We start from the raw sequence: 14,373 nt of genomic DNA, 5'->3' as shown, positions 1-14,373 counted from the left end.
AGAAGCAACAATAAAAAAAAAAATAATTTCTTCTACCCCTAACTCGTTTTTTTCCTTGTCACACAAGTTCTTGTAGGAAGGTAGGTGTTCTGTTCCCTATACTTAGCCTCTCCCACGTCCTCTTAAATCTTTCCCTTTTGCTGCTGGGAGTTTCAGAGAGCTACTGCAGCTGGTGAGTGGGCAGGTGCAGCCACCATCTGCTCTAGGAGTCCAAATACGCACAAGAACTTCGCACCCAAGACCTGTCCCAGGCACCACCACGGGTTCCAGAACCTGCTGGGGACACGGCAAGCCCCGCCCCCTCGCGGTGGCGATTGGCTGAACCCTTCCCGAATGCTAGGCACTTATTAATGAAGGCGCTGTCTCAGAAAGTTAGGCTGAGACTCTCCAAGGAGGTGAGACCCGCCGGGGTGTGTGAATGGGGGATTCAGTTCTTCCTGCCCGAAGGGTCCTTGAGAAGCCTGTTTGTTTTTCCCGGCGCCTGTCTCCACCCTTCCCTTTCTCTCATTGGCTGGGCCTGGTGGGCGGGTGTGTCCCCATTGGTCGGGGGGCGGTGTCTGTCCCTGGCCATGGTGGGGGCGGGGCCTCCACCGTGCTGAGCTTGCCCTTGTGTCTGCTGCTCTGTAGAGCTGCCGCCGCCGCCGCTGCTGCAGCCCGAGCATCCGGGAGCAGCCGCCGCCGCCGCTGTCGCCTCTAGCGCCGCTTCCACCGCTGCCACCTCCCCTCCCAGGACCCCGAGACACCTCAAGCGCGAGCGGCGGCTGCTGCTTGCTTGCTCCCCTTCTTCCCCGCCTTTCCCTTGCGTGACCTACCCACTCCTTACAGCCCTCGTCTGCACCTTCTCCGACACCCCGGCATCCCTGCACCACCTGCTCGGACAGCCCCGGGTGCGCGCCGGGAGGAAGGCAAGCTCCGAACCCGTGCTTGGCAGAAGGACTGTCGCGGCTGCACCACCAGCAAGAGGAGGAGGAAAAGAAACTATTTTGCCCAGCGAAACCTCATTCTGCGGGTGCTTCGCCGTTGCCGCTTCTGCTGCTGCCATCTGATCCGCGTCCGCAGGTTCGAGCACCGCAGCGGCGAGGACCCTGGGTCCGGCGGGCTCCGCGAAGGAGACACCGGCGGAGCCCCGCACTCTGGTGCCCGGCTCACCAGCATCTCTTTGCCCCCCTCGTTCATTCTCAACCCTTTAGAAAAGGACCATGATTTGGAAACGCAGTGCCGTTCTCCGCTTCTACAGTGTCTGCGGGCTCCTGCTACAAGGTAATCCCCGCCCCGCCGCGGGGAGCATCAACTTCACGCCCATTCCCCATCATCCTCACTCCACCCCAGATTTCCACTCTCCCCCTCACAGTCCCCCAGTCCCCGGCGATTTCCACCCCCTCCCCCTACTTCCCGGTGCGGCAGGGGGCAGTGACAGTTTGCTCCAACCCCTCGAATCTCTGGCGCTGTCTCAACCCTGCTGTCTCGGCAGTCAGTCTCTTATGGGCACCTTTCGGCTTTTCATTCACCTGAGCTTCCTACATCTCTCACTCTTCTGCTCGCCAGCACTCCCCTCACCCTTCGCATACACACTCCCACGCCTTTTGGCTGGCAACTTGTGCCTTCTCTGAACATTCCACCCTCCCACCCACCCCCACCAGCCGCCTCCCACATCACGCTCCCGACCGACCCTCTCCATCTCTTGTCATCTCTTTAACCTCCCCCTCTTCGTGTCGCCTATCTTTTGCCCCTTCTTCCCACCATCAGCATATCCGTGTGTCTGTAAAAAGTGTGTGCGAGCCTGGGAACGAGCTGCCGAGACGGCGAGAACAGCAGCAGCGGCGGCACCGTGTGCATTGCAATAACATCCCCGGGGGCGGGGGGCGGCGGGGATGTGTTGTGAGACGTGTCGTTCACCTAGGAAGAGGGAGAAGACTGTCTGGGGGTTAAAAAAAGAAGAAGAAAAAAAAAGAGAGAGAGAGAGATAAGAAAGGAAGAAAAGAAAGAACGAAAAAGAGTAAAAGGAAAAAGGAAGACTGAATAAATAAAGCAGGAAATAAAAAGAGAGGGCCAGGGGAAGGGAAGAATTAAAAGACCCAAAGCCACTTTATCAACAAACTGACTTTTTATTATTCAGCCCGTGTGGTTTTCTTTTTCATTTTTTCGAAGCCAAGAATTATATGCACCCTGGCAGTTACTTTAGTGCTAAGGGATTTTAGCTTAGATTCCCTACCTTTCCATCCCGCTCTCTGACGCTTCTTTTCCGTAATTAATATCATCCTTTCAGGTGAAATGTAAGCACCCCTGTGACCGCAGCGGAGGGAAACCGCACAAAACACTGTTATTATGCAAATCGCTGGGCTTGGATGCAGACTGGCTAGCGAACTGGGGTGCACTTTTCGCCAGATCCTTGCTTTTGAAGGAGGGAGGAGGGGGCTGTGTGCAGAGGGAGGACGATGATGATTATGAAATACATGGCAATGTATGGAGTAAAAGTGCCTGGGAAGAGCACGCTTTGGGTGGTAGTGGAGGCAGAGGCGGCATGCCAGGACTGAGTGGGCAGGGGCTGTAAAGCAGAAGATTGTTGCTTTGAAGAGAGTGGTGTAGGGATGTGGCTTGAGTGTGAGATACAGGGAGGATGGATGTGAAATTATGGTCCATATGATTTTTTTTTTTTTTAAAGCTAGATGACTCTTGATTTCTTCGTAGATCTTTGCCCACCTTTAACCTCTCTGTCATCGTTTGTGTATTTGTAGGAGAGATAAGTTGATCAAATGTATTTGTCCCTGGGTAAAAGGAATCTGAAAGTAAGACATATAGAACCACAGGCGTGCAAAACCCAATCGGCCTTTGGAGGATTTAAATGAGGTCAATGAACCATCTTTCAGCAAGTTCTTGGAATGCATCCTGTTTCCTAACCTCCTCCGGGATATAGACCAGGACCGTATTTTATTTATGCATATTTATGAATGTGAAAGACGAGATAGTGGGCAGAATTTTCCTGAATTAGCTAACCAAACTTACAGAGGTATTTCTTGGAATATTTCGGGGTAATTTTGTGTATTTTATGTTTGATGTAAATTTTCGATCTGTCGTGTGCCAGAATCCCCGAGAAGGCAGACAGCCTGTTCTTCCTGCTTAACGCCGCCTGGTCCCATTCCCCAGCGCCTACATACACCCCCACCCTCTGGTCCCATTCCCCAGCGCTTACACCCCCACCCTCGCGCAAGTAATCCGGTGGCTGACACATTACTTGGGTTTCTAATCCGTCCTGAAACATCCTCCTAGAGACCCCACTTCACCTCTCAGTAACTTGCATTTCTCAGCTCTGCTGTGTGTGTGTGTGTGTGTGTGGGTGTGTGTGTGTGCGCGCGCGCGCATGAGCGCACCACGCCGGGTAAGGGGAGTGTGATGTGGGGAAATCAGTTAATTTGGTGATTGTGATGAACATTCGACACCGCTGGATGTGTTTTCCCTGCCAATCTGTGTATGCTGGCCCCGGCACGTCACTGCACACACTACTGGGCTGGTGCAAGATTATTTATTATAGAGCATGTGGGCAATGGACTGCACTTGGGGGTCGCCTCCTCTCTGCCTTCAACATTTCCCTGTGAATTGTCTATTCAGTGCACTGCAAAATAACTGTCTGCTGGTGCCTCTCTCTCCCTCTCTCTCTCTCTCTCTCCCTTAGCCTGAAGGAGGATTTACTCTTTCTCTACTCAGAGAGATTCCTTCAGCTGCGTTCATTTTTATTAAGGGCATGGGTGTCTTTTATTAAGTATGTACACCAAGTGTTAAGACAGTGCTGCTTTTCACAGCAGAATGGGGGAGAAGGGTGGAAGGGGTGTGGGTATACCAGAGCAAACGCGCCACTGCAGCCAGCAGGCCCAAATAAATAAATAAGTGTCCTATCACAGCAACCAGGCAAAGACAACCAGCTCAAGGATATATGTATACTTCTGAGCATCTTAGATGACTGTATTAATACACCAAAGGAGAGAGAGAATAGGATTTAAGGGGGGAAAAAAATAACTGGAAGTGGGAGGAGGCCCAAAGCCCCACTGGATTGTCTTATGTTTATGGCTGCCTCACATTTATCAAACACTGCTCCACAGACACATCACACTTTGTTGATATTGTCAGTCCCTGCTCGAACAAATTGCTTGTGCGTTCCTTGTCTTGGTCTTGGCTGAAAATGTCACTTCAGGGTCCAGGTTTATGTTTCTCCCACAACTCTACTGTTTTATTAGGACTTGGTGAGGTTGTAGAATGAAAGCTTGATTTCCTGGACATAGATTAAATATTTAGCAGGTCTTTCCTATGTGCAGGGAAGGAGAGGTAGCGGGGCAGTGAGCAACTGATTTTGGCCCGGGGTAGTCTGCTCTGCCTGTTAGTAGTTATGACTTGGCAAATACTATAGGCAGTCTGTCTACAGCTTCTTATTTTTAGCATTATCAGCACTATAGTGGTATTGTCACTTAAGTCATACTAATCAATGTATTTATCCTTTGTATCATTATCCCCTTTCTTGCAGTATGTATCATTTTAGACAGGAAGACTCAATTTAACACATCTTCCCTGTGGCTTCACTGTTTTACCTTGTCACCATCTTTCTTTTTTTTTTTTTTACTTTTCCTGGGAAGCAAACTCAGTCTTTTGGCTTAATATGTAGAGTGGTAAGTCAGTGGTAAGATTCAAGATGATAAAATTAGTTTTTGTAAAAAAAAGGCTTAAATAGTTCTATTCTACAACATCTACTAGTTCATCCTCAACAAGTCTGTAGGCAATGAATAGTTAGAGAGAAAATAAACATGTTTCTGACCAAAGTATAACTTGAAATATGGACTACTTAGATAACAAAATTTGATTCAGTGTTAAGCTATACAGCACCCTTTTTAAAATTTTCTTCTGTCCAATACAGAGGAAAACACTGGGCAAGGACAGGGGACACATTAGAGAGAAAAATGTCTTTAGAATGAGGAGTGTAAAAATTTGCCACCTGTAACTAAGACCTCTTCTTGTCTACAGAGTAGATTCAGTTCAATTGCTGACCCTCTTTGTAGCTGTGCTCGTTTCTATGCCTGAAGAGACATTGGAAAGATGGAGACGCTCTTGTTTAGCACCGGAAACAATCCGAGAAGGGACAAAAAGGAAAGAAGGGCAAAATAGACATGCATAGAGAGATTCTGATTTTGTTGAGAACTTTATTTCCTTTTTCAGTGTTGGTCGTATACAAAAAAACACCCAGTACTATTACTGGGGTTTTAGGGGTTGTGGATGTGTGTGTTTCGCTGTGGGACATTGTAGTAAGTAATTTGTTGTGTGTAAAAAGAAAGATCCTCAAGTTAAAGGTCCATTCGACATGCATATTACTTGCTTCAGTATGTGTTGTGCACCTCCCCTTACCTTTTTAGAAAACATGTTGTAATGCAAAATATACATATAAACTAAATAAAATACTGATAACTTAATATTTCCTAAAAGCGTGTCTCTCTGGCTTCTTTAATTCTACCTTAGTCATGATGAGCTCATCTTTTATGCTGAATGCAGTTCCTGAGATGCAGCTCACTCCTCCCTTTTTTGATTAACTCCTTTTTTTTTGGAAACTTTGAAAAGTAGGTTTTAGACATGAGTCAATAACTATGACTTAAACAAACACCAGACACTTAGTAATTAAGAAAATCTCTTTGCAAATATGAGGAGTTCCTAGACTAATTTAGTATCAAGATATGGAAGCTTATTTCGTTGTCTTTTCCCTTGTGTCTACAACTAGTAGAACTCTGGTAACACAGGTAACAAAGGTAAGCATCAACTGAGATAGTCTCTTCCTGCATTTTTCACAAGAAGATCAGATACGTGAAAAATCTTTTTCCCAGATTTAACTAGTGAGATAGTAATTTTTCTTAAAAAAAAAACTTATTTAAATCACTTAAACAGAAAATAGTCATGCAATAATGTTGGAAGACATCCTAAGCATGCATTTTAAAATGGCCTGAAATCAACATCTAATGATAATCAATTTTCTTTTAAAAATAAAGAGTCTATGGGGTATAAAATGATTGAGAGAAGTAAAATTTACCTATTGTGAAGGATTTGGGGTGCATTTGTAATATAACATAGACACATCGTATTATTATTTTATTTGATCATGTTGACATGCATTCTATGAGATTTATTGATAGAGAGTCCTTGTTTTAATAGACTTCATTAAACCTCCTTGGCAAAATCGCCCATTGTGTAGCAACTGGCTGAGTAGGTAAGGAAGCATCGAGAAGGGAAATTACAAATCAAGGAAGTGGGACTCACAAACTGAAGTCAGAAGTCCTTTGTGGGATTGTCAGTTACAGGTTTGTTTACCCTCCTAAAAACAACTCTACTGTCTTATTTATATTAAGCTTCTTGAGGGCAAGCCCTGAGCTTTACTTATTCTCAATTTAGTAAATGCATAATAAATAGTTTTGGATTGAATGATAGTTATATCTTAGTTAGGTATGATGTAGTTAAGTGGTATCTTTTCATAACACATCGGCACTCATACTTTGTTAAATTATATTTATATTATACATATGTATGAGTTAATTTTAACATTTTGTAGGTCTTATTGGTTTAGGAAACAGTTTTCGTATAGAAAATTATCATAGTGATAGTTCGTGATATACATCTTTAAATGAATGCAATTTGATCAGTTGTTCTTTCACATGAGATTTCCCTACCCATTTTTATCTTTTCCATAATGAAAAAATCCAGATATTTGCATTAGATCACAAACTCAATTCATGGGGGGAAAAAAAGAGAAGACATGATTTACATTTACTGATTTAACCTAAAATATTTAAAAGGACAAGTTCACTGCCAACATTTTATTTGAAAATGTCAAACGTTTTTGGAGTGTAGTTCTGTAGTATCAAAAAACAACATCTTCTGCAAATTCCTTGTGTAAAGAGGTGGGTGAGGATTAACCTGGAGCTGTGGCAGCTGAAGCCCCCTGCTGTGTGATGATGCAAATGGCATCTCAGGCCTAACGTTCTGCAGCAGCAGGCAGAACGCATGCAGGAAAGCAGTCATGTGGCGTGACTGAAATAGGAAGTCTTTTCATATTCCATAGCTTGTAATGGACCTGGACCATCCTTCAACTCTTCATGACCAGAAATAATCCAAAGAGTATTTCTAATCACATGAGCTCATGGCAAAGCTAAAGAGAGAATATATAATTTGTTTAGAGATTAATGTAATAAATAAATCCTAACAAAATTATCAACATTTTCATCAAATGAATTGTGCAAACTTGCAACTATCTTGCAAACTATCAGGACCACAGTTCAGTTTAATGAAAATAAATAGCAAAGTTAAAACAGAATTCTTATGCATTCTCAGCCTTCTAAGAATTCTAATTCTTATGCAGTTATTTACATGTGTTGGACCTAATGAATGTTGAGCTGACAAATACTGTTATCTTTCTCTTCCTTTAGCGAGTAAGGAGTTAGTCGCTTTTTTTTTTCTTTTCCTTATTAGAGCATTTCCTGTTAGGGGAGAATAAAGTAGTCTTAAAAGAAATAGGAATTAATTGTTCAATGTATGTTCTTACCATTTATTTAGTGCCATAAATTAGAATTTTTGTTAACATTAAACCAGTAGAGAATATATCCTTTCTAAAAAATTTTATATATCAACACAGGCAAAAGCATCAAATATGTTCCTTAGTAAAAGCAAGAGTTATGGGACAATTATTATGGGCAGGCTATGAGAGATGCCTATCTGATGACAATAACTAGTGTAGCATTGTTTATCTTGATTCCATTTGCTATCAAACAAAATAATTGAGCATATTATGCATATTGACTTTTATCCTAGAAATAAGTCCAGTTGGTCCTGTTTATGTGTTCAGTGAGTTTCTTTAGATGATATGAAATAGTTTTATCTTAGTAATATGTAATACATATATATATATATATATATGTTAGGAAACTAAATATTCTGTTTAATTAGGTATGAGTTAAATATTAATGCCAAAATCAGAGATGTGATTATTGAGAAAGGAAATATTCCTCAATCATTTATCTCTATATATGCACATATGTACAAGCCTAAAATGTACAGTTATTTTTAGGTCTGAAGAACATCTTTATAATTTTGTGTGTAATTAGAGTTTGGAGCACTCAGGGGTGAAGTGTGAGGAAAAAGGAAAAGTTTATTTTGTTTTTGCTTATTTCTTTTACCCTTTTCTGAAGGTTAAAAAAGGAAGGTATTTTTTGAACTCATTTTTTTAGGCTGCAGCAGTGATTAACTTTTCCACTTAAAAACACACACGCAAGGTTCACAGTTTTGCAATAGAGCCGAGCATTTATTCTGGATCTTCTTTGTGCTTAGGAAACTGAGTGATGAGAACCTACTGCTACCTGAATAGAGAGGCAGGGCTGAGGTTGTAAGGAGATCTGCCTTGGAAAGGGCCGGCCATTAATTATTCACATTCTATTTCAGAAGTCTTTGAAGTAAATATTAAGACAGTTATTATTCACCATTGGTGATAACTCTTTCTGAGTCAGCAGATCGTTTTCATTTGAATATTGAAATTATCTTTCAGCCATTTGAATGCTGAAGGGGATGCCCCTGTTAGCCACAGGTAAGGAGTTATTCTAGGGGTTAGATACTGACTGTCACTAGTGATTGTTTAGAAAACAAGAATAAACACTCATTTGCTTTGAGGAACAAAAATCCTTAAAACTAAGTGTAATCATATAGTGTAAATAACTTCGCATACTGATAGAAAAGTCTTTTTATAGGTTAAATACCCCCCTAGTTTTATAGATTTGATGATGGTTTATTAATGGTAACGGTGCATTGTTTATCTAAAGTCATCTTTGAGAACCGAGTAAGAGAGCACCTTTCCTGAGAAGGATGTGCTGCCAACTGCTAAGTGTATAACTGTTATATTGATTCAGTGTAATTTATAAAGCCAATTAATTTGTTCTTGTAAAGGAATATTTTTAGCTTCTTTGCTAAAATTGTTTGCATTTAAAGATGCAAGTGCCTCCCTTAATGCTTACTCAAACATCAAAGCCTGAAATTTATGCTGCGTAAAATATGTTTCTACTTTTGTAATAAATTCATATTTTACGTTAGCTTGTCCTATATAGCCCCAGGAGAAAATGTCCTGATACCTTTACTTCCGTTCCTTCTTATACTTTATATGTCTTCTGCTATTAATTTTAAGTAGTAGACAGGCTGAAATGAGGGGTGATTAGAATATTTGTATTTAAAAGCAAATAAAATGCACAGTAAGCTTCTGATTTGTCACTCCCTTATTGCAATCTATATTTTATGGACCAAAGTCTGAATAGTAACTCAGCTTCCTTTACACTCTCTAGGAATATAATATACCCCACTCCGCACTGTTCTATCAACCTGAAAGACCCATTAAAATAAATTCACAGGGAGTGAAGAACACTTAAAAGGAATCTTACCAAATCTATGTACTGAATACGTCCAGATTGGGTGTTTTTTCTTTCAACCTCCAAGGCTTGGATCCCAGTGTTTTAGCAAGGATAAAACACATACAATGTGCTTTTAGTTGTTCTTGTTATTGTTATTATTGCATTTTGTGAGCATTCAGCCTCCTTAGTCTCATAATAAAAATGGCAAAAATAGGAGGGAAGGAATGTGAGTCAGCCAGCCAAACACACAGAAACGCCTGGCAAAGCCGACTAAATTAGCATATGCTAGGCTGAGTATTTCCCTCTTGTTACATAACCCTTTTCTAATAGGAAATCACTTCTCCTGCTTAACCCTTTCAGGAGGTTTGGGATTCTCCCACTGTTATATATTTATTTTGCTTCATTTATTTTCTCAAGAATTATGTAAATCATCTATTGAAGGGCTTTTATGCCAAATTCTCCCCCCCCCCCTTCAGTCTTTCTGTATACAAATGTTCCATTCTGTGCCCAACTTCAGGATTCAAGAATCAACTTTTCTATAGCCTTCACTGAGAGGATCTAATTAGCATTTTAGGCTCTCTTTACTCATGTGCAGCTTTCTTTAGAAAATGTATTAGTTCTATGAGGTTTCCCTAAGGATTCATAATACTCTAGTTTGTTACATGCACTGTGATATTCACTGTGCCTTAATTATGCGTGTGTCCTCATTTCAAAGCCTTTTCAGGGATCATGTGGATAGAACAGGGTCTGGCTGTAAGTTCACTGTCATGTATTAATGTGTAGGTGGTATTCAGAGGATGTTTCTGAAGGCAATCTTATATCTGTGACTCTAGTATAGCAAGCAGTTACTCACATTCTACACTTAAACTAGTTTCCCTGCCAAGGCAGAATGAGATTCACCACTGTAATACAGAATACAGTATCTGTTATTTTTAAATAGCTCTTTGCTTTGGGATTGAAAAAAAAAAATAATGAGTGAAAATGTGTATCCCTTATCCTGAATAGGAATTGTTCCTTTCACTCTCCCAAACAAAAAGAAGAATCAGAAATTGTTCCTAAATCAATACTCTATTCCCTAACTAGCCCATTAACACATCTTGCTATGGTGGGATCTTGAAGTTATACTGGTTATTATTTGAGGCTATAGATTTTTAGATAGTATTAATAGTCTGCAGTCTTCATGGGCTGCTAAATGTCAGCACATTGCCAAATTTGAGACATATTTTCACTTTTTGACTTGGATGCAGTGTGGAGAACTGTGAAAATATACAGGAATGTTGAACGAAAGAGAGAGAAGGAGAAAGAGGAAAATATGTATATATTGAGACTACATTTGTGGAGGGATAGCTGCAATAATTTGCTCGTTTTGGTACATGTCACCATTTATAAGGAGGACATTTTCCTATGTTGCATGAATTTGAAAGTTTACTTATCTTAATTGTACCCCTTGACTTGCTTGTATTTGTGTGTTAACTTGTAAATGCGACTATTCTTTCTTTTTGCTGTTCATTACAGTATAGAAGCATTTTATGAGTTAATATACTAAGAAATTTAACCAATTTTTGTTTCATTATTTTACAAAACTGAATTATTTTCTGTGCCATATTATTATTAATGGTAGCTAAAAATGCTAATATTCAGGAACACATAGGAGTTTTTTAATGGAAATTTTGGACTGGAATCTGATGTGTTTTAATAGACAAAAGAGGATGATCTGCCCTTTATTGGATATTTTAAGCATTTATGTTTTCTTAGTGTATGAGAGAACTAAGCATTTTATTTTGTCTATGTTATGATCTATATAATCCCTACATGGATTTTTCTTATAGCATTTCGAATTTTGAATGTCTCCTCTGGTGGACTATAAGCCCCTAGAGTGCTAGGTCTTAGACTTCATTTTATTTCAGGTACCTAATCGAATGTCTGGCCTGTGTCTTTTTTTAATGTTTTCATTTCACTGATTGATTAGTTCTCCTCCAATCTATTTAATTTTGACTCATCTTTTTAATTGGCTCCAAATAATATTTAAGTACTTATAATTGCCAAAATGCCAATACAGTATTCTGAATAGAATAAATATTTGCAATGTTTTAATTTTAAACTACAGGAAGAAGACAAAAAAGGATACCAAGAAATATAATTCTTAATAATGACATACTTCACAAAAAATGTAGACTCACTCTTTTCAGATAAGGTGGTCAGTTCAAATTTGCCCTGAAAACATTTATCTCATGGCTTTGAATCTCCCTGATTTCTCTGGGCATTGTAACCTCTTGTCTTTTTTTATAATTCTTGGCCCCTAAAATATTCCTGATGGTGACTTTAGGTAAACATGAAGTCAGATCATCTTATTGTTCTATTTAGAGTAGCTAGTATTTCTGGATAAATATATAAACAAAGAGGAATTACAGACTGACCTTGATCTGTCAGATTATCAGTGAGGACTGACCTGCTTTTGTTATTGCCAAGCTTAGAATAAAGGTGCTCTGAGTAGTCCTACAGATTCAGGGTATATTTTTTTCAGTTTATTCGGGTAGATTCTATTCATTTTATTTAAAAGGGCTTTTAAATAAATTATATATATGTATATATATATATATACACACACACACATATATATAATGCTTAGTCATACTTCTACAGTTAAGGACACATGTTTGCTGTGGTTGAATTTGACTTAGTTTTCTTTTTGCATTTTGAAGACAGTGGGAGGTAGAATGGAAATATTTACTACTTTTTGAAGAAAATTTAAATATTGTTACTAGTGCTGAACTCCAGGGGTGAAAGACTTTCTACAATTTGTAGTGACTCTATTTCCACATAAAGCATTTTAAGAATGCTTTTTTGAAAATGTCCCAGAGAAATGTAGTTTTTCTTAAAAGTTACATAGTTCTTTCAAATTTAAAAAATCAATTTTGCCATTGTCTTTTGGATTTTTGACTATTTCCTGACTCTTGGCATTTGAAAGAAAATTAAGCAGGCTGTGCTAAGATTCATTTGAAGCCAAATCAATTCATGTAGAAATAAACATTCAGTTAACAGATATTCAAAGTGGATTAAACTATATCAATTTATTGAGGGCTGCTGCCACTTTATGAAGTTAATATTAAGAATTATATTCTTGCATAGCTTCTGTTAGTATCTAAAATCTTGCTTTATATGGAGATGTGTCAGTATGATGCAACAGTCAGGCAAGGATAACCTCATCTTTAATGTGGCTTTTATTCAGCCCCTGATAATCCACTTTTCAGAGCCTAGTGACAAAAAAGGGAAGATAGTTTGGGAATCAACTTTGTTGACTCTGTCACTGTAATTATGAAAAATTATTTTAATGTGTTACTGAATTTTATTCATTATATTGAGATATTCCTATAAATCTATGATTAAAAGTCACATATTTTAATTTTTTATGTGTAACTATATAGCATCTGAAACACTGGAAATGTATAGAATTATCATACCTTTATATATCTCAGAATTTTTGTCATAATGACCCACTCAGAAATTGAATTTTCAATTTGATATAAGGGAAGTACCTTTGTCACTTTAAATGCTAAAGCATTTCAGATCAACATTCTTGTCTAGGGTCACCAAATTTGGAACAACTTCCATAATATTCACCAAAATGATATTGTACTAAAGTGCATTGTCATCATATAAAAAGATTTTATGATAACTGGCATGAAAAATAAGTTGTGTGTTCAATAATATTTACAAATGCATCTTTAAAGGTCAAGAAATATTTATAAAGGATAGTTTCTTATCCACTGGCTTGTTTTATATAAATATATAAATATATATGTAATATATATATTTATATATTATATATGTATTGTAGAAATGCTGTGAGTGAGGTAAGACTAATGGTATTGTGAATTTCAATTCCCCATATCCTTTCACTTCTGTGTAATAGCTAAGGTAAAGATATTGGTAGAGGGATAAATTCATAATTTTTCAGAGATCTGACAGAGGACATTAAAGTCAAATTTACTTTAAATTTCTGTTTTGCTTTACCTAATTTTATTGACTGTTTAGATACAGACTACCAACAAGGCAAAACAGATTATCTTTAAAGGATGTGATAGGGTTTTATAATACATCAACCATGTTTGACAGTTGGGTACAGATAGATTGGAAAGACCGATAATTTTTTTATCATTTTAGCATGCTCTTACTATAAAATAGAGTAAACATGATCTGGCATTAGGAATCTTTCCTTCTGAGAGCTTCTCATCATCTTGGTGTACAGAGATGGAGAATGGGAGTGATTTGGTGATAGAGGAAGAGGCAATAATGGATACCCATAATCTTTGAGTGAAATATCATCAACTGCCACATCAAAATACGTTTAGTGTGGGAGTGGGAGTGATTTAGCCTGGTGAATGTCTTTTATTTTGTAGTGAAAGTCCAGAGATACCCCTGGACTAATTTTAGACTTTGATTTTTGCAAGTGCAAAATCAAGATGTAATGGTAAGAATCAAGGAACCCAAGTTCTTATCAAAGCCATGACACTGTTTTGGAGATGAGTAAGATACTTCTCTGGCAAGCTTAGTTTTTTCATCTGTGGATTGAGAGATTGGGAACCAAATCTGTTCTTTGGCACTATGTTGTATTGGATCTTATGGATGATGACACTGAAAAAATGGTGTTTTCTTTTTGCCTTTCCACCTAAAGATCTTTTAAAATGCAGTCAGTATAACATTAAATGTGTGCTCTTAAAATACCTTTTACTAAAATTTATTTTTTATAGCTACTCAAGTATTATTCAGTATTTAATGTTTTTACACGTTAAGAGATGGTTATTCTGATGCATGTGTCTGTATAAATTTCAGAGCTTTTTTTCCCCCTAGGTCAGTGAGTTTTATAAATTAATTTTGTGGCCATCAGCCTGAATTTGGGCCATACATTTATTTTTTAATGAAATTGTATCCATAAATCAGTTTTGAAAATTAAGTGTTGATA

The 14,373-nt window shown here is 38.7% G+C and overlaps 1 protein-coding gene across 3 annotated transcripts in view; it reads left to right on the top strand.

Moving 5' to 3' along the window:
- The first annotated feature begins 611 nt into the window (after nt 1-611).
- CADM2 (cell adhesion molecule 2) overlaps nt 612-14,373 on the top strand; it is a 1,205,421-nt gene continuing 1,191,659 nt past the window's right edge. For 2 of the 3 annotated variants that reach the window (XM_070455054.1, XM_070455053.1), the window contains exon 1: nt 612-1,260. In XM_070455054.1, coding sequence (XP_070311155.1) covers nt 1,200-1,260 — 61 coding nt within the window. In that variant the 5' untranslated portion in view covers nt 612-1,199. The remainder of the gene's footprint in view (nt 1,261-14,373) is intronic. The other variant, XM_070455055.1, reaches the window with a different exon arrangement.

The sequence above is a fragment of the Odocoileus virginianus genome, chromosome 25, assembly GCF_023699985.2.
Source record: "Odocoileus virginianus isolate 20LAN1187 ecotype Illinois chromosome 25, Ovbor_1.2, whole genome shotgun sequence".
Taxonomy (NCBI): Eukaryota; Metazoa; Chordata; class Mammalia; order Artiodactyla; family Cervidae; genus Odocoileus; species Odocoileus virginianus.
This window is presented reverse-complemented; position numbering and strand designations above follow the sequence as displayed.